General features: G+C 41.4%; 1 protein-coding gene across 2 annotated transcripts in view; it reads right to left on the reverse strand.

Annotated features, from left to right (window-relative positions):
- GAD2 (glutamate decarboxylase 2) overlaps nucleotides 1-18,253 on the reverse strand; it is a 44,889-nt gene extending 26,636 nt beyond the window's left edge. Inside the window, exons 1-4 of one of the 2 annotated variants that reach the window (XM_014053077.2) lie at nucleotides 17,711-18,253; nucleotides 16,784-16,843; nucleotides 16,330-16,482; nucleotides 14,806-15,039 (exon numbers count right to left, since the gene is read on the reverse strand). In XM_014053077.2, coding sequence (XP_013908552.2) covers nucleotides 14,806-15,039; nucleotides 16,330-16,482; nucleotides 16,784-16,843; nucleotides 17,711-17,786 — 523 coding nt within the window. In that variant the 5' untranslated portion in view covers nucleotides 17,787-18,253. The remainder of the gene's footprint in view (nucleotides 1-14,805; nucleotides 15,040-16,329; nucleotides 16,483-16,783; nucleotides 16,844-17,710) is intronic. The other variant, XM_014053069.2, reaches the window with a different exon arrangement.
- Nucleotides 18,254-19,015: the final 762 nt, after the last annotated feature.

The following is a 19,015-nucleotide window of genomic DNA, read 5'->3' on the forward strand; positions in this document are numbered from 1 at the left end:
AAAATCCCAATCTCATTGCATTTCTATGGAATTTATATGGCAAACAGCTTCAGTGAAAACTCATTATTTTTAGCTTTCAGCAATGAGGATGAAGATTCTGTACAGGGAGACTTTTGTTCAGGCATTATTAGTATTACCATTGGTCAAAATGCCTTGTTCTCTTAAAAGGACTAGATGGATCTTTTCCATTTCAGAAAAAGAAAGAGTTTGAAATTGATAGTTGAATTATATTTCAATATAATTACACAAAATCACCTTATATCAATTGAAAGGAACTTATTTTCTCTTTAAAAAATCTTTATTTTTTCAAACTAGGTAAGAACAAAAAGAAAAAGATAGCTATGTAAACAGAGTTAGCATAGTAAAATAATACTAATACCGTATTTTTCGGAGTATAAGACACACCTTTTTCCCTCAAAAAAGAAGGTTAAAATCTGGCTGCATCTTATACACTGAATACCGCACTTTTGTCCCCTTTGCAAAAATGGACATGCATAGGCTTTAGGAGGCTTCCAGAGTACTCCTAGGGCTGGGGAGGGCAAAAATGAGCGAAAAACAGGACAATTTTTGCTCACTTTTATCCCCTCCCCCAGCCCCCAGGAGCACTCTAAAGGCTCCTAAAGACTATGCATGCCCTTTTTTTTTTTGACAAAAACAGGTGCGTTCCACAAAATAATGGGCTGTTTTTTGCTCATTTTTGCCCCCCTATGACCCTCAGGAGCACTCTACAATCCTCCTAAAGGCTATCCATGCCCTTTTGGGGGACAAAAAACAGGCCTGTTTTCATGAAAAATGGATCATTTTTGGGGGAGGTCTGCAGAGTGCGAAACCTTTTTTTTAAAAAATTGCCTCTTCAAAATCTTGGTGCCTCTTATATTCTAAAAAATATGGTATTTTTGTCTTTCCTTCCTCACTTCCAAAAAAAGAAGGAAAGGGGAGGGAGGAGAGAAGAGGAAAGGAGAGGAGAGGAGGGGAAGAGAAGAGAAGAGAGAAGAAGAGAAGAAAAAAGAAGAGAAAGGAAAAGAAGAGAGGAGGATGGAGGTAGGGAGGTGGTCAGGCAAAATGTCTGGAAATTTATATAATAAACAAAACAACTTTGTAAAATTTGAACAAATTGTACAAATGTTGATAGACCATGATCTATATAACAAACATTCCTTCCTGCAAATCAGCATAGGTTATAGGTTTTATAATCACAATGTTTGGCCATCCTACTTGCATCATTCTTGATATTCTAATAAACTTCAAATACTGTAGACAGAGCCACCAAAACACAAACATTCTTAATGGCAGTAAATTATCTTATAACAAGCCTAAGCCACAAAACAGGATGAATATACATATCATCAATACCTTTCAAAAGAAAGAGATCGCCTCCCTCTTGTTCTCCGCCCATTCTACCTCTGTCCTGCACAAACCATTTTTCACAACCTATCCTAGGTTTTGAAGGGATCAGCTCTAATGTGTTTCCATGTAGATCATTGGCAAAATTTACAGATATCAGAAATAAATCTTACATGGGTCTAGGTGTTGTTTTTTTTGTTTTTGTTTTTTTGAGAAAATAAGACAGCAATACTTGAAATGAATAAATAAAATCTTGCTGATCCTATTAAGGGAAGAACAGGACTAAATTTGACATCACCATTCTGTTTCTCCTTGCACTTTTTGACCCAGGATAACTGTGAATTCCAAAAATATAACAATGACTTTCTGCTTATTAGAAAAATAATTTTAAACAATGCACAAATCTCACAAAATGGTCTTAATTCATATCTAGATTTGGATAACTAAGCTCTATTTGATTGGGACCTTTATAAATAACTTATCCCCCCTCCCATCTGTTTAAATAAAAATACTCCTGTAAATCAACTGTCACCAACTTAGTTTCTTCCAGATATGTTGAACTCTTCTAAAATGTTTAGCCAGCAATGTTGAAAAGAATTCTGGGAATGGAAGTCCACTACAGCTGGAAGATTTCAGTTATGAAAAGATGCTCAAATTCCCACAGCTAGGAAAGAGTAAATGTATGAATTATTTGGATTTCTTTCTAGCCATTTTCTACAACAGTTTAATATATTTATGTTACTTAAAGTAGATCTAAAGCACAGCAGATCTGGAATTCTGCCCTGTTGGGTTCTTTGCACAGCAGTTAATCCATATCTGAGCAGATAAAAATATTTCAACTATATTCCCAGGGCATGCAACTGCAAACAAACCACAACTAGCTTAATTTTCTCAATAAATAAACAATTCAGAAATTGTAAGGGATAGATTCATACAATGCTCTAACAGGATCACCACATGCATTTGCACATATTTAGGTTGTAATTTCTAGTAGCCAAATAGCTTCTAGATATCAACAAAAAAAGAATGTTCATATCTTGGATTTTCATTTCTGGGTCACCTGGATTTTGCTGCCTAGATAAAATATTTACCCTATTCTAAACCACAAAAAAGATACTACTACTACTAGCCCATTTCAGTAAAGGAGCTTTCTGCCATCACTGGTTTTTTAAGTACATCTAAAGCAAAACTGAAATAAATAATATTTTAACTGCAATTCCCCATTACCTTTAAAACGAGTCCAACCACCTTGTAGATATCTCTATTTCTCCTGTTACCAATGACTGCTCTATTTCATAATCAGAAGCACCAGCCAGAATACTGAGTAGTTACTCATGATTAATCATAACCCAAATGATAAACAACTAATAAGGCAAAAGGAGGAAATGGAATGAAAAGAGGTGAAGATATGAATTTCCCAGGCAGCTAAAGACTATATTACTTCTTCCTGGGCAGAACGTAACAACAATAAATCATCAAATTTCCTGTTCATTGTGATTTTTAAAGAAATCTGATGGAAGTTAATGTCACTGGTGTGTTAAAAATGATACCTAAGAAAAGCCCTATAGATTGATTACTTCATATATGTGGTTTATTCGACTGGCTTATACAGTATGTTCTCAGCAGTTTGGAGATTTTAGTAAATTTTGGGGGGGGCATTCCTTCAACAACAAAGAAAACTTTCCTGAAGTTGCTAAAACACATATGCATGTGCTTAACCATGCAACACTTGTGTATTTACTCAGATTCAGGACTAGCACATGAGAAGATTAACAGCTGCTTCATCAGCATTTGATTTTTGAAATCAAGCCCCAGACAGCTCCTCTTTGAGATATATAACATCTCTATCTGCAAGGGAAGCAGGGCTATTAAAAATGGCATACAGAAACTGAAAAGAAAATTATCTCCCTTGAGCAGTCTTAACATCAATCAAATGCATATCATAAAGACTTCGGCACTGAAAGGGGTTTTGCTGTCATCCACAGAGTGACACACAAAAGCTGAACAGTGCGGTTGCGGGGGTGAAACTAAAGGAAGCGAGGAAGGTTGAAGGGGGAAGCAAAACCAATTATTCTTTTAGATATGGAATCAGAGCACAACCTTCTGTTAATTTAGCTTAAAATTATGGTAATTGTTTTGGAAAAGCAAAGTGTATGGTTTGACTTAAATTCCCCAGATTTTTTGTCCCTGTTGTTTTTTACACATTTAGCCCATGTTTGTCCCATGATGACCCTGTGCCATCTGTCCAGAATGATTCAATGAATAAACTAAAGCAGGAGGGAACAATTAGGCCAAGGGCATTCAGTAGGTTAGTACAGGTAGTCCTTGAGTTACAATAATTGTTCATTGTTTAATGACTATTCAGAGTTACAATGGAACTGAAAAAAGTGACCTATGACCAGTTCTCATACTTATGACTATTGCAGCACCCCTAAACTCAGACGTTCAACCTTCAGATGCTTGGCAACTGGTGTGTGTTTACAATGGTTTGCAGCATCACAGGGCCGTAGAATTATTTGCAACCTACCTAAAGAGCTTTTGTCAAACAAAATCAATGGGGGAAGTCAGATCCACTTAATGACCATGATTCGCTTAATAATTGTAGTGATTCACTTAACAAACATGTCAAAAACATCATCAAATGGGGCATGACTCACTTAAATGCCTTGGTTAGCAACAGACATTTTAGGTTCAATTGTGGATATAAGTTGATGGCTATCTATGTGGCTAAAGCGGAATATAAATTTATGCTATTTGTTTCATTCCAAGAACAATATTTCCTTGTAAATCACATATCATTTTTTCAAACCTGGCTGCTGTAGAAGGCAGAGCAAAACCAATTAAAATTAATTGTATATACACATAGATTTCACCTGGAACACAAATTATTAGTTCCAAATTCCTAATATAAATCCATATGACAGTGTCTCTACCACTTACAGTACATTATGGTTTGGATTCAATAAATCTGCAGTCCTACAGTCCAATTTTGCTACCTTTAGTCATTGCTTGCCTTTATTGATTATTTATTGGTTTATTAGTACAAAAATGGCAATTGAGATCCAATGCATCTGAAAAGCACAAGCATGGGAAAAGCTGAATTAAAACTGTACTAAATAAGTATAGGGAGCCCTGTGGCAAAATGCATGGAATATGCACCTACAGTCTTATCACATCCTAACATATTTTATGTGATGTTTTCATATTTATATTATTACACCTTTCTTTTCACCAAAAATGATATTCAGGGTGCACTCAACTAGAAACATTTCCAGCAAACCCATATATTGGGTTTGATCAAGATGTTTTTCTTAAACTGAGAAAGAAGGAAATAAATATTTTATTATTTATTTATTATTATATTATTTATTTAAATATATTTATATATGTGGATTAACTTGATCATGATGTTTTTCTTTACACTGAGGAAGAAGAGGAAAATAAATATTTTATTACTTATTTATGATTTTATTTAAATACATGCATATTTATATTTATGCATATACATATGTGTAGATTAACTTGATCATGATGTTTTGCTTTACATTGAGGAAGAAGAGGAAAATAAATAATATTTTATCAGAGAGTCTTCCATGTGAAAGAAGTTCCATGTAGCTTCTAGATTCATTTTACTGTTTTCCTTTGAAATGATTCATTTCATTTCAGGGAACAATGTTTTGTCAAATAAAAAATTAAGCACAAGTGGATTAAGTCCTGCTAACATGAGAGCAAAGCTTTTTCCCTTAAAATCTCAGATCATTTCTCTACTGGCACTCTTACAACAAACTCACTTCCTTCTAGCACTGATGATGTTACCTAGTTTGGTAATGAAATAAAGTGTCTGCAAGAAAACTGCAAAGTTCATAGAATACCAAGGACCCACAGTTCAACTCTATTCTCAGAGCTATTCTCTCAGTTAGACAGATTGTGTGGCTTATTCTTAGTGAGTCCTTTACACTATTAGAGTATATTTTGCTCCCAACTATGCCATGCTGCCTTAATATTGTTCCTAGTGAATCCTCTCCTATCTCCACATCTTCACAGTCAATGGTCTACATGCCACAATAACAGCGGGACAATAAAATGGGTTTTTAATGAAAGTATGGTAGGAAATTAAAATAAATACATTTAGTAAAAGACTGAAGACTGATCTCAGTACTAACGAGCATTCTAGAAAGTCAAGGCCTGGAAAACTTTCCAAGAAGATTAACACATCAAGTCCAGATTTCTGTTATGGAAATATGTGATACCCACAATTCCCAACTAATTTATAGACTCCTGATTACACACATCAATGTATTTATTTATCACAACTTGCCCTCTCACAGTTGTGATTCTTTTTATATTCCAGTCAATGTTATAGAAAAAAGAGTATAGGTGCCAACTAAATATATTATGTTAAAATGACTGCAGGCAGCAAAGCAGTTTATCCCAACATGGTACAGTGAAGATGGAATATATTTCCCATAATTTGTTGACTATCTTAATTAAAGATTCTGAGAACTGCATATCTAATTCATAAACTTCCAGATAAGGCATTAGATTTCTTTAAATATAATTGGTGATTGGACTATGGCCATTTATAGGTTGTAGTAAATTAGAAGTGCCTTTGAAAAGTTTGAATTAGGTGTTTCAAATTTTCATTGCTCCTTTCCCATCATTTGTCATTTATAATAGATTTGCAGCCAACCCAAAGAACAAGTTTACAATCTGTATTTATAAATATTTAGAAATAATTAAATTATTTGCAAGAGGTAGGAATATAAAAGTATTTAATATACAAATAAGATAACATTTAATTTTTTAAAAAAATCAATGTAATGGAATTCCAGAAGCTAGAATACAATACAATAGCAGAATTGGAAGGGACCTTGGAGGTCTTCTAGTCCAACCCTCTGCCTAGGCAGGAAACCCTATACCGTTTCAGACAAATGGCTATCCAACATCTTCTTAAAGACTTCCAATATTGCGGCATTCATAACTTCTGGAGGCAAGCTGTTCCGCTAATTTATTGTTCTAACTGTCAGGAAATTTCTCCTCGGTTCTAAGTTGCTTCTCTCCTTGATTAGTTTCCACACATTGCTTCTTGTTCTACTCTCAGGTGCCTTGGAAAATAGTTTGATTCCCTCTTCTCTGTGGCAACCCCTGAGATATTGGAACACTGCCATCATGTCTCCCCTAGTCCTTCTTTCTATTAAACTAGATATACCCAGTTCCTGCAACCGTTCTTTATATGTTTTAGTCTCCAGTCCCCTAATCATCTTTGTTGCTCTTCTCTGCACTCTTTCTAGAGTCTCCACATCTTTTCTACATCATGGTGACCAAAATTGAATGCAGTATTCCAAGTGTGGCCTTACCAAGGCATTATAAAGTGGTATTCACGTGATCTTGATTCTATCCCTCTGTTTACGCAGCCTAGAACTGTGTTGGCTTTTTTGGCAGCTGCTGCACACTTCTGACTCATATTTAAATGGTTGTCCACTAGGACTCCAAGATCCCTTCCACAGTTACTACTGTTGAGCAAGGTACCACCTATGTACCTGTGCATTTTGTTTTTGTTGCCTAAATGTAGAAGAATTACGTCTTTGAGATTATCCATTTTAGGATGATTTCTTTTTGGTTAGTGAAGACTAATACATTGGTCTATTAAATTTCATTCTGTTATTTTCAGCCTTTCTATTCCATCAAGGTGGTTTTGAACTTGATTCTGTCCTTTAAAATTATTAACTATTCCACACCATTTTGAGTCATCTGCAAAGTTGGTAAGCATTCTACTTATATCTTCATTACAAACAGTTCTAATTCATCATCATTATTTGTTTATGTACTCATTGAATTCCTAGGCTATTCCTCTCCAGGATATTTCTGGGTGGTTTCACAATGGGAAAAACAATAAAAAATAAACATGACATCATATAAAAAACAATTGTCAAGATGGTATAAATCTAAACCATCCTATCACCCATTTTCAATAGTCCAAGCACACACTGGCTCAAGTTCAGGTGAAGATTCAGATTAGTAGCAAGGCAGATAGGATGCAGACAAACCATTCTGTATTCAATTAGCTTGTTAACAGAAAAGTCTATGGGTACTTTGTCAAATGCCTTGTGGAAGTCAAGAGCTATTACGTCCACAGCATTCTTACAATCTAATGGGAAAAAATGAAATGAGATTGGTCTGACATGGGTTAACATTACCTGACTCTTCATGAGTTGGAATACCAGGTGGAATTCCAGTGGCTAATAATCAAAATAATAAATACAGTAGTCCCATAAATTGTGTGTGTGTGTGTGTGTGCGTATCAAATATTATTTACATTTTCATAGACATTCACCTGTAGTAGCCACTTTTCTTTTTCCAGCCTTCATCCACAGATTGTAAGGATGGATGAAAATATTATTTGATATAGACTCCTCATTCTACTTCCTGGATTTTCCAAGCGTGAACTGATTGAAACTATTTTTGCTAGGAGCATTTGACTCCACATTGAAGAGCAAGACTGATGAAACTTGGAAATTCTTTTGTGACATCCCTAATCTATGCTTCTGGGAGATAGCAAACTTACAGAAGAAATCTAGCAGGTACACATTTGTTTTATTATTCCTTGAAATTTTGGCTTTTGCTTGTGTCCAAACAAGTCTCTTCATTTTTGAGGGGCAAGATTTCAGAAACAGTTGCCATTGTCTTCTTCCTATGGCTAAGAGTGAAAGGCTGGCCCAAGGCCACCCAGCTGCCTTTGTGCCTATGGTGGGACTAGAACTCATGGTCTTCTGATTTTCAGCCTAATGCCTTAACCTCTACACCAAACTGGCTCATTCCTTGTAGTTAAGAGTCACCACTACAGTTCTCTTTTTTGTCCTGTTGTAGATACTATAATACTATTCAGGATTCTTGATCTTTCCATGGATCGTATTATTTATGCAAGGTCCTGAAATGTCCTTTAGATATACATATTTATTTATATTTATTCAGAAATAAACATTTACGTCTAAGGGGCATTCCTTTTCAAAAATATAGGCCTGTAGATCCAATAGATTTCCTCCCAGGTATACAATGAATTGCAGCCTTAATGGTCTAAAAGAAATAATTCTTACTCCTCTTTTGAATCTGTGTTTTCTATATTTATTCCCATCCTATTGGTTCAGCAACAGCTGTGGATTTATTCATTGAGTGCAACACAGCAAGTCAATCTTCTAAAAGCTGGCTTTGATCCTATAGCACTTTAATCTACAAACACACCACATTTTAGCCAGACAGGTTGTCAAAATCCAGAGTTGTGGGTGTTTGGAGTTATTGTATCCTGTGGAACAAGAAACCAGGGTCCGAGTAACAATATTGGAATAGAGCCACTATTTTTCTCTGAAGGAAATGTTAATTGCTGGGTTCCAAGGAGCAGCAGCAAAAAAATGCATAGCATCTCTGTTATTTCACACAGGCCATTAAAAGCTCCAGTCTAGCTTTTAAGAAAAACCAATTGCTAAACATGGCTGAAGAGGTGGGAAGATGCTACCATTTAGTGGAATCCTAATGTTTCCTCCAAGTTGAGTTTTGTTAGGTGGAATATGGTACTGGATTGTCTTTGTCTTTTGGGGGGATATTTTAATGACTTCTTAGCTTGGGGCTTTCCTGATAGTTGCCTATCCAAATTCTAACCAGGATTGAGCCTGCTTTGCTTTTCAGAATGAACCAAGGTGAACTAAGTATTATATCTTAAGTACAGTCAAATTCTTTGGATTTAGACACAACTAGTCTAGGGATTAGGTTTCCATGGCATTTTAGTGGGAATACACAGTTTTGAATGAGACATGAAAATATTAGGAGTGTAGTCCCAACATCTTGGACAAAGCTAGAATCTGAAGTGGTACAATTCTGCACTGTAGTCCTTTCTCCTGGGTTTTTTTTCCCTTTCTCTCTCTTTTGCATGTTTCCTTCTGCTCAACAAAACATGTAATTTCCTCCTGGGTAAAAAGGTGAAGGCATCAGCAACCCCAACTCTCTTCTCTTTCTATAAAAGTATCTCAAGTTGAGATAAATTTACAACCACAACAATATTGCTCCGAAACAGTAAAGTTTGAGGCAGAAAATTCTATTAACACCCATCTTCTCCATAGGATGGCTGAAAGCCAGTCACGTGTTGCTAACAGTTCTATGCAAAATACTGTATTTTTATGCACCAGGATCTCTTTCCGTTGGCCATGGAAGACAAGCATGTCCACGTTCATTGCCACGTGATCGTCACTGGATGACACTCCAACGCAAGGAACGCTATGTTCCCATAGCAGACATGCTTAAACGTGGTGTTTAGCCACGGCTCGCGTGATTAACCACAATCGGTTGTGTAAGCGTTCGTGCAATTAACTGAACCTAGATAAAGCATATTTGGTCTTTGGTCTAATTGATAAGAAACATCCCGAGTAGAAAATCCGAACATGATTTCTTTCCCCCAAAAAACCTTTTCCTAATTTCCCGACTTTTTCTCCTCTGTTCCCCCCATGTTCCCTTTCTCCAATAAAATCCAAACGCGCCGCGTTACGATTCCTTTCTCCCGCCGCACCATTTTTTTTTTGGGGGGGGGGGTAAGGCTGGAGGCAACGGAGGAGCGGCAGGGAAGGGAGAGCGGGCTGGCGGAGTGTGAGCTTCCCTGTTGTGGGAGATGCAGCGACCAAAAACGGCACCGTACCGGCTATTAAAAAATAATCCAGGTTTCTGCAGCCCAGTTCTGGTAGCGCCCAGGCCCGCTTAGGTGATCGGAGGCGACACAAAGCTACTGAACCAAAAGGTTGCTGTTGTGGGATGTTAGCTAGAAGTTGCTTTACTGGTGACGCGAAGCGATTTCAACGACTGGACGAGCAAATAAAACCAAGCAAATAAAACTAAAATGCGCAATGACTGGGTTCGCACGAAACTCTGTCTGAGAACGGCAAGGGCCTGAGTCGTGTGACTTGTTGCGTCAAACCAAGGAAGGCGCCCGAGCCGAGATGAAGATGGCTTCGCGCAACGCGCTAAAATAGCGTACTTTGTTATGGTTCCCCCCCCCCCATAAAAAGGTCGAACTTGGTTTGTTTGTGGGTACACCGCTAGACAAGAATCTCCTGAAAGCCAACGGAACCCACTTTTTTTTTTGCCAGGAAAACATCACGGACGTCTCCTGCTGTCACCAGAAATGAGCTCAATTCCAGGGAGTTTTTACATTAGAATAAAACCAAAACAATTAGCAACAGTTAAGAGAAGGTTGTCAAGCAGTCTACGAGCTTCTTTAAGAAAAAGAAGAGAGGAGGGGAAAAACGGGGAGGGGCAACTCCCGGAAGGATGCCCCCTTGGCCCGTATTGGTTATTATTTTAACCCAGATTAGTTTCGCTCAACTTTGCCCCTTCCGCAAATGCTGTGCTTGAACTCCCCAAATTCCTTGGCGTGCCATTGTGGCCACAGGAGCGGTGGCCAAATCCAACACACCCTGCAGGGCGCTGGGCTGAGCAAAGCTGAACTAAACAATTCTCACATTCGAGGAAGCATCGAGGGGTACACTTGCGTGTTTGTTGCATTCAATTTGTATGTCAATGAATCATAAGGAGCTTTTTAGAAATCCTGTCTCCAAGTTCTTTTCTTCTTAGTGGGAATCCTTGCACTTGTGATTTCCAGCAATAGAGAAAACTCTTTTTAAATCCAGGGTATTTGCAGATAACAGGTTTTTCCAGGAAAACAAACTGCAAGAGATCCAAAGATCATTGAGCATTCTGAACCATATTTTGGAATCAGATACTGCAGAAGCCCCATAGTTTATTTATAGGTTAGTGTGTGAGAAACATCTAAAACACTGGATTAATGACATAAACATTTTTCGTTTAACCACAGGTAAACATATACAGTAGCAATGCAGTCCCAGATGTCTAATCACAATTCATTGACTAAGTCATATGCTAAACCTGTCTCATTACTGTGGCAGGCATACAGCTTGGCAATTGGGTTAGCAAATTTTATACTTGCTAATTTTAAGTGTCTCTAACAGTATCAGACATGGTTTTCTGTCTAAATCTGTATTCTAGCCAAGTAAATGGGGGAAATCCTTGGGTTTCAAAAGATTTAACAGAATAACAGAGTTGGAAGGGACCTTGGAGGTCTTCTAGTCCACCCCCCATACCATTTCAAACAAATAGTCCAATCTCTTTTTTAAAACCTCCAGTATTGGAGCACATCTAAATAACAATATGTCTTTCATTCCATCTTTCTCAGTTTAGTTCAGCCTTTGCCAGTCTGCTACTCTTCACTTGGCCTAATTTCAGGTCCCAGTACAGGCAGCAGATTATTCTGAAATTTAGTAGTTCTGGAAGGTTGAAGGAAATTTACCTGATTTCTGATCTAATTTATACCAGTCTGGGCACTTCACTCACCTGGAGTTCTCAACAATTGTCATGTTGTCTGGAATAATTTTGGAACTGAAGTCCATCTGAAATCCATCTCTGGGGAATATTCAGGGAGAAAATTGTGATACCCATAAGCAGATCAGATATCACAGCAAACTGTGGGACGTCATCCAAATGGATCAGTAACCAACTGATCATTTAAGCATTGCCTCCTATTTATCTAATTGCATTTTCTTATGTTGGACAGAGTGGGTTGGATGAAATAATACATTCTCTTTTCCCTGTAAGGAAGTGATGCATAATAGGCTCCTCCTCCCCTGCTCAAAGTCGGATATGTGTGTGTGTGTGAAACACATTAGCTGTGTTATTCACATGATAAATGAACAGTAGTTGCAATTCTTGGGGGGGGGGGAATCTGATTTATGGATTTTTTAATACAGACAAACCTGTGTCAACTTATATGTGGGTCTTTGCATGCATGGGCATGCACACATCTCTCAATGAAATATCTATATGAATGTGTGAGACTTGGAGACCTCTTGGTAGACAATCTTCTCCTCCATTCTCAATACCACTTCAGCTTTTTTCTTCTGGTCAGATCTTGCAAAAGCCTTCCTGCAGGGAGGGAGGAAGATCTAACTTCATGTGGCCTTCCTGCCCTATCCACTATCCTTCTGTGGACAACTGGGAATGGTTTCTTGGACCTTCCTGTAAGCTTATTCATGGGTTCTCATTGTGATTCAGGCAACTATCCTGCCTTTGATTGGGCTTAGCTACTTCGAATGGGTTTCTTCAACCAGCAACTCCTTGGAAAAGAAGGACCATTCCAGCAAATTGGAGGAACACATGGATGCTGATGGACTCAAAATCATGGAAATGGTCCAATTCTTGGTGTGAGCTGCAAGAATGTCCAGCTGCAGGAAATGTGCTCTGGACCACATAGGGCCCACAATAAATCTATTGTTGTTTATCTCAGCTTTCTCCCAAAGGAAGACTGGAGCTGGGCATGAAAATTCTGGAGTTCAGCACATCTGGTGGACATCAGGAGGTCCTTTAAACGACAACCTCTCTCTCATTCAGTTAATGACAAATCCGGGATCTACAAACTAAAAAGAACTAACTTCGACTAAATCTTTGGGCTGGGAGACTGAAGAAGAACAGAATTGTCTACTTTCATATTTTCTTACGACTGTCTAACAAATCCTACCGAGATTGCTAGATTTTCTTGCAATGACCTGAATTCCAGTGCAGATTTTTCCCCAATGCCAGTAGTAATTTCTTAATCTGTCATTAAATTAAGCTTGATTTTTTTTTTTAAAAAAAGGCCTCCTTGGGTTTAAATCCGAGGAAAGCTGCAGAGGTGATTTCCAAGAGAGCGAAAAAGGATGAGGCTGTAAAAAGCTGCCCCCACTTTTAAAGGGAAAGAAACGCCACCTTTTCGAGAACTGCCAGTATGTAGAATTAGTAAGAGGTCGCGTCCCCGAAGAGGAATATTTGGAAATTAAACGGACTCATTTGCAACCAGGGATGGATGGATGAATCCTAAATCCGTCCGTCGACCCAGTTACGCAACCAATCATGGCTCCCACATTCTGATCTGGCAGGGATATTCTTAAAAATAACTGATGCCAAACGTACACTGGGGGCGGCGGGGGGGGGGGGGGAAGAAAAGAAAGAAAACCTTGCTAGCAACGAAATTCAAGGCAGGGCAGCTTCAGCAACAAAGAAAGCGGTTGACACACCAAGATCCAACCAAACGCATAAATTTGGCACTCCTCCTTTCTCGATCTTCTCCCCCAAATTTGCGAACCTAGGCAGAAGAACCGTGCAGGGATAAAGAGAAGCTGTGCTGTTCTGGGACCTCCTTCCATTGGCATCTCGAGAAGCTGGCCATCAGCCGCGAAGGTCGTGCAAGAGCCGACCCGCCCCGCATTGGCTTACTCCCAAGAAGGCTTCCAGCCACTTTCATCTCTGGCAGGAAGAGAGCCAAGTGTCCCGTGAAAGCAGAAGAAGAGGGAGAAGGAAGCGAGAAGAACAGTAACTTCTACAAAAATTAGAGTCTGGACGAGGCTTCCTTCACCAGTTGGATGCCTCCGAGATGCCCTGGAACACAAGTCTTGTCACTCAGCCGTACCGCCATAGAAGTCAGCGTGATTTGGTGATACTAGCTAGGGTTGAGGGAACGAAGTCATTGGCGGAGTGAGTTCACCCATGGAATCCTATCGGGTGCTAGCTGCCGTTTGCTATGGGCATCACGGTGTAATGACAACAATAGAATATTGTATGACCGGGCGCAAACGAAGAGCTCGCCTATTCAATGGATACCTCGTTTCTTGCCCGGTTGCTCTGCTCCTCTGTTTCCTTTATCCACCTCTTCGCCTGAGACCATCCCTTTGTTCCCACCCACAGTCCACCCCAAAAGCGATTGCCTCACGAGTGATTTATAGCGTCTTCGAGGGTCACCCAGCCATCGCTGTGGCGCTATAATGTCTGTCTTATTGATATATTGGCATAGCAATGGTCAGATGACAGTATAAGACGCCATAAATCATTAGTGTGGCATGGTCTATACACCGTTTCAGTCCAGCCATGGAGAGGCACGCATTTACTGTCCACCGTACTCCAACCAATTCCGTTTGGGTCGGATTTATTCATCCAGAAAATACTTTAAAATTCCTTTTAAAAAGCGAAAGAAACAGAAATAATAGACCTCCGGTTAGCTGTACGCACTGTGTCGGAGGAGATATAAAGAAACGGGTAGGTGAAGTGGGTTTACTTTTTCAAATGGTGCACTTTTTAAAGATGGGGGGGAAGGGAGAGGAAGCTTCTGTCCTCAGAATCAACCCACCCCCTCCTCTCACAAACATGGCAAGCAATTGTTGTCCTTCAAGTGTCCGGCCTCCCACTGACCGCTACTGTCCTGAGTCCTACCCACTAGCCGCGGCGGAATGGAATTAATGCCGCCCCCCCCCCACTTCCCTCGCCCTGCCCAGAAATTGCAGCTCTTTCCCTTAAAGGCCCAGCACGAAAAGGCTGCAGCGCCCAAGATGATCAATAGCGAAAACCTAGGTTGGTCGCGGTCGGCCGAGCCCAGCATACCTGTTTTGATGGCGTATTTCAGCGCCGTCCTGCAAGTCAACAGAATTTCCTCCAAGGTTTGGGGCTGATCCGCCAATTCCCAGTTATGTTCCTGAAGCAGCTCGTTTGGGTAGTGGAAATCAATCACTTTAGTGGATCGGTCGAAATTCGTCACCATATACTGGAGCAAAATGTCCATCACATCTTGTAGGAAAGCCAAGGTGATCGCTTCCCCCTCTGAAGCCGGCAGAAGATCTGCAGAGAAGGAACAAACAAGATGCGACCCTTGCAGACCCTTATGCTTGAAACAGAAACAGCGGAGGCAGACTGTATTTATTTTATTACCTGTAATAATTTGTAGGTCTTTAATATATCTAAAAGCTTTGCTGTTTGTATAAACATACAGTTCAAATCACAGGGAGAGATGCACGATTATGAAATATACTTTAACGTCACTGTCAAAACAGTGTCACTGTCATTGTCAATATAGAAATCAATATTTAAGAATTAATATTTTAAATATTTGACATGTTATTTTTTTAAAAAATCAAACAGTTTTGTTTGAAAAATGAAACACATACTGCCAATACCATTACTCCTCCCCCATTTGCCTCAATTTAGGTTTATAAAATGACTTAAAATCGGTTTGGTCGCTGTCCTCTACCAAGTGGTGCTGAATCAACCGTCAATTTGACAACAGTTCTCAGACAAGGAACAATGTTATGGGATGGGTAGCCATTGACATTATTCGAACCAGCTTCTGTGTGATGTCAAAGAATGCGATTTATTGGTTATATATATATTGCCATCTAGCAATATATGGTAGATTGTTTTCAAATAGATTTATTGAGCCAGAATGATTCATGTCCCATAAATATTCTTCTTGGCAAGCACTTCCAAATTTAAAAGACTGATTCAAAATTTCTACATTTCTTCCTGCCTGCCCCCCCACCACGCACACGCGCGCGTACACACACACAAACACACACGCGTTGTCCATCGATCTATTCTGAGTATTCCTTGGCCCTGGAGAGACGTGGTGGGATTTGAAATTAAAGAATTTAGAAATAGCCCATAAAACAAAACAAAGCACAAAAAATTCACTGTAGGAATAGTTGTACTTAAATGAAGAAAAACTAATTCATTTGGCTTGGAATCAACGGGAAGTGTGGGGTTTTTTGTTTTGTTTTTTTGGTAGTGTTTCTGGAGTTAAATCGAAGCTAATCTAGTTCTTGCTTAGGCAGGTTTCAACTGGTTTTCCAACGTTGGAATCGTTGCGATATAGAAAGAATATATATAAAAATGGAGACGGGAGGTGAAGGCATCTCTGCGAAACCGAAAAAACATATTATTTTCTTCTTGTGGTGGCTGAATGAGAATATACAGGGAGCTTGGTATCTGATCTACGCTCCTTTTGCAAGGCGGGGTGGCGCACGCCTCACCTCGAGGGGCAAATGAGTGACACAATGCTTCCAAAACGTCTGACTACCCACCCTCCTTTTAAGACTCCGCCGCCAAGTCCTGGGCGGGCTGGAGGCCAATTACCTGAGGCGTGCAGGAAAGCATAGCTGAGCTCCCCTTTCTGGCAAGCGCAAGGCTTTTTGCTGCAGGTACAAGCCCCCTTTCTGGCGGCCGAATCAGGGTCTGCCTTCGTCGCTCCCGTTTCTGTGGTCTTGTCGCCATCTCCGTAGAGCAGAGCTAACAAAGACACAAAGGGCGAAGCGTCAATGGCACCGCGGGGACTGGAGCGAAACGCCCCCCCCTCCTCCCCAATTCCAATGTCTCCCCTTTTGCCTCCACGCTTCCAAGGGTCGCCAAATCTCCAGATTTCCTTTGAAAGCGTCCTTGAGACTTTGAGGAGATTACTTTGATTGCTGAAATTATCATCATCATCATCATCATCATCATCATCATCATCATCATCATCATCATCATCATCTTTTAAAAATAAAAACAGTTCTTTCGGTGATTTGGGGACCCTCTTGGAGTAGATGCTTACCGCAGAGTTTGGTTGAAATGCCTCCAGTAAACTTCTGGGCAGCCTGGCACCAGGCTTTGGCTAAGGGCAGAGGAGAACAAGATATTGGCATTAGATGGATGGGTAGATTTCAGGGGATGGGTCGTATCACACAATAGACTACGACTACATTCTTTACTTCTTTCAATCAGCTTTGTGAGTAGCGGAGTGAGGGTCCATCGGCTGCAACCCTCTCAGGGGCTTTTGCCTCCTGAGCAGTGGGATAGAGCTGCGCGGCTTGCTTTGCGCCTTTTCCCCTCTGAGAAATATTTTAAGCTCAAGAAAGCAAGCCTCAACCGCTCTTTCCGTGGATCGCCCTTAAATCCGAGGGTGGGTGGTGACACCTATAACTTTCTAAGAGGGCCTTTTGCAGCCGGCCACAGCTTCCATCATCCCAGCCCCTTGCCCGTATTTCTCTAGTGACCTTATTTGTAGCCAGCGGCTCAAAAAAAAAAAAAAAAAAAAAAAGCAGTATCGCGGCGCATCCAGGGTTGCCGACCTCATCACCTGCACCCACCCAACCCGCCCTTCTTTCCACTTCACTTTGCGTCGTTGGTGATCTTTGGCGCGTCTCCTCGCCGCCGCCTGAAAGCCCGGATTCGCCCTCATTTCGACGCCAGGGCTGCCTTCCTTCGCCGGGGCAAGGTCTCCCTGGCCAACAGGTAAATGTCTCTTCAGACTAAAATGGGACCGACTGGGCTGTCATGGTCTGAAGCTCTCTGCCCAGTCAATTGAGGGGACTGGCAGCCGCTTCTCCTTTCAGGGCGAGAAGGGTGGACGGGGAGATGCCAAAAGTCCTGGAAGACTTAGGCGAAGAGCAACTTCGCGCGGGCGGGTGGCTTCGGGTTGCCAACCGTTCTCCCGGCGGTCTGACTATGTGCCCAAGAAAGGCGGGCCGGAGATTCTTACCTGGACCTGGGTTGTCTGGATCGCCAGATCCCTCCTCAGTCCCGAAGGACCAAAATCCAGCTCCCGGAGTTGCCATCTGAGGAGCCGCTGGGAAGCCGCTGAAGTGCAGCCGGAGCGCCTGGGCGGTGTGTGCGCGGGAGACAGAGACGCCGCCGTGAAAGCCGGGACGAGGCGGGGGGTGCGTGAGAGACTGGGGGAAGGGAGGGAGGGCGCGGGAGAAGCCGGGGTGAATGCGTTCCGGGGAGGGGAGGGAGAGGGTTGCAATGAGGACGCGGGCCTGATTGAGCGCGACGTGGATGGCGGAGTGGCTCTGAGCGAGTGGTTTCCTCTCTCACTGAAGACCTGGGCGCGCCAGTTGGGCAGACACTCGTGCTGAGCGCTTTCCGCGCTACTGACCCGCCGCTGACTCGCCTTCAGAAGCAGTGGCTGAGAGGAGGCGCGACGGCGGCGGGAGCTTTGCCTTCAAGCGACAGTTAGCGAATGGCCACCTGCTGCTGTGATCCTGGCAGGCAGCACGAGCAGCCCAGTCCAACTGGGGCCGCCTCAGGCTGCAGCAAAATAAGCAAAGGAGCGTCAAAACAGGAGATGCCCTTCGGGCGTCTGAGAGGAGGAGAAAGACCCGGAGGAGAAGGCAGGATTGGGAATCTGCTCCGGTGGCCGTCTTGAAAGAGTAGAAGGATGCTTCGGATCACATCTGGATCCAGCCTTCAAGGGCTGTGCTTAAGAGAGGGCGCCGCAGGGACGAGGTCAGGAATTCTTCGCCCCACGCAAGACGGAGAACAGAGGGATCGATACACATCACGCACGTCGCAAGGAGCCAGCAGTGCGTGACTTGTCTTTGGAGTGGCAACGTTGCTCAGGCTCAAAGCGGCAACAACTCGGCGATCCATAATGGAAAAACAGATCTAGCAGGGACCACAAAGGCTCCCTCTCCCACCTCCTCCTCCTTTGAGGAGCACCAGCCACACTTCAGCTACTGCAGCACCTGGTTGGGCTCTGAAAACCCTGTCCTGATTCTATAGACATTTTGTGCTCCGGATCTGAACAGTTGGCCCATCTAGAGATTCGGTGGACAGAAATACCCAGAGTCAATTTGGCCTAGGGAAAAAGTTAGAAGTTGATGGACACTTGTTGGCCATATCACCCACCAGAGATTCAAACAAGCACTTTCCCTAGCTAGTGATGCTATAGCTAACAGTAGAGTAGGGCAAATCTCTCTCCCTTGCCGATTTGCATGGTTTGGCTGTTCCTCGTGTCAGAAGAAAGTTTCTTGCCATCTGTTTTCTATTTTAAAACAAGCTTTGG

This window comes from Thamnophis sirtalis, unplaced genomic scaffold (assembly GCF_051295495.1).
Source record: "Thamnophis sirtalis isolate CommonGarterSnake01/CBP01778 unplaced genomic scaffold, rThaSir2_p1.2 scaffold_4, whole genome shotgun sequence".
In the NCBI taxonomy this organism is placed as follows: Eukaryota; Metazoa; Chordata; class Lepidosauria; order Squamata; family Natricidae; genus Thamnophis; species Thamnophis sirtalis.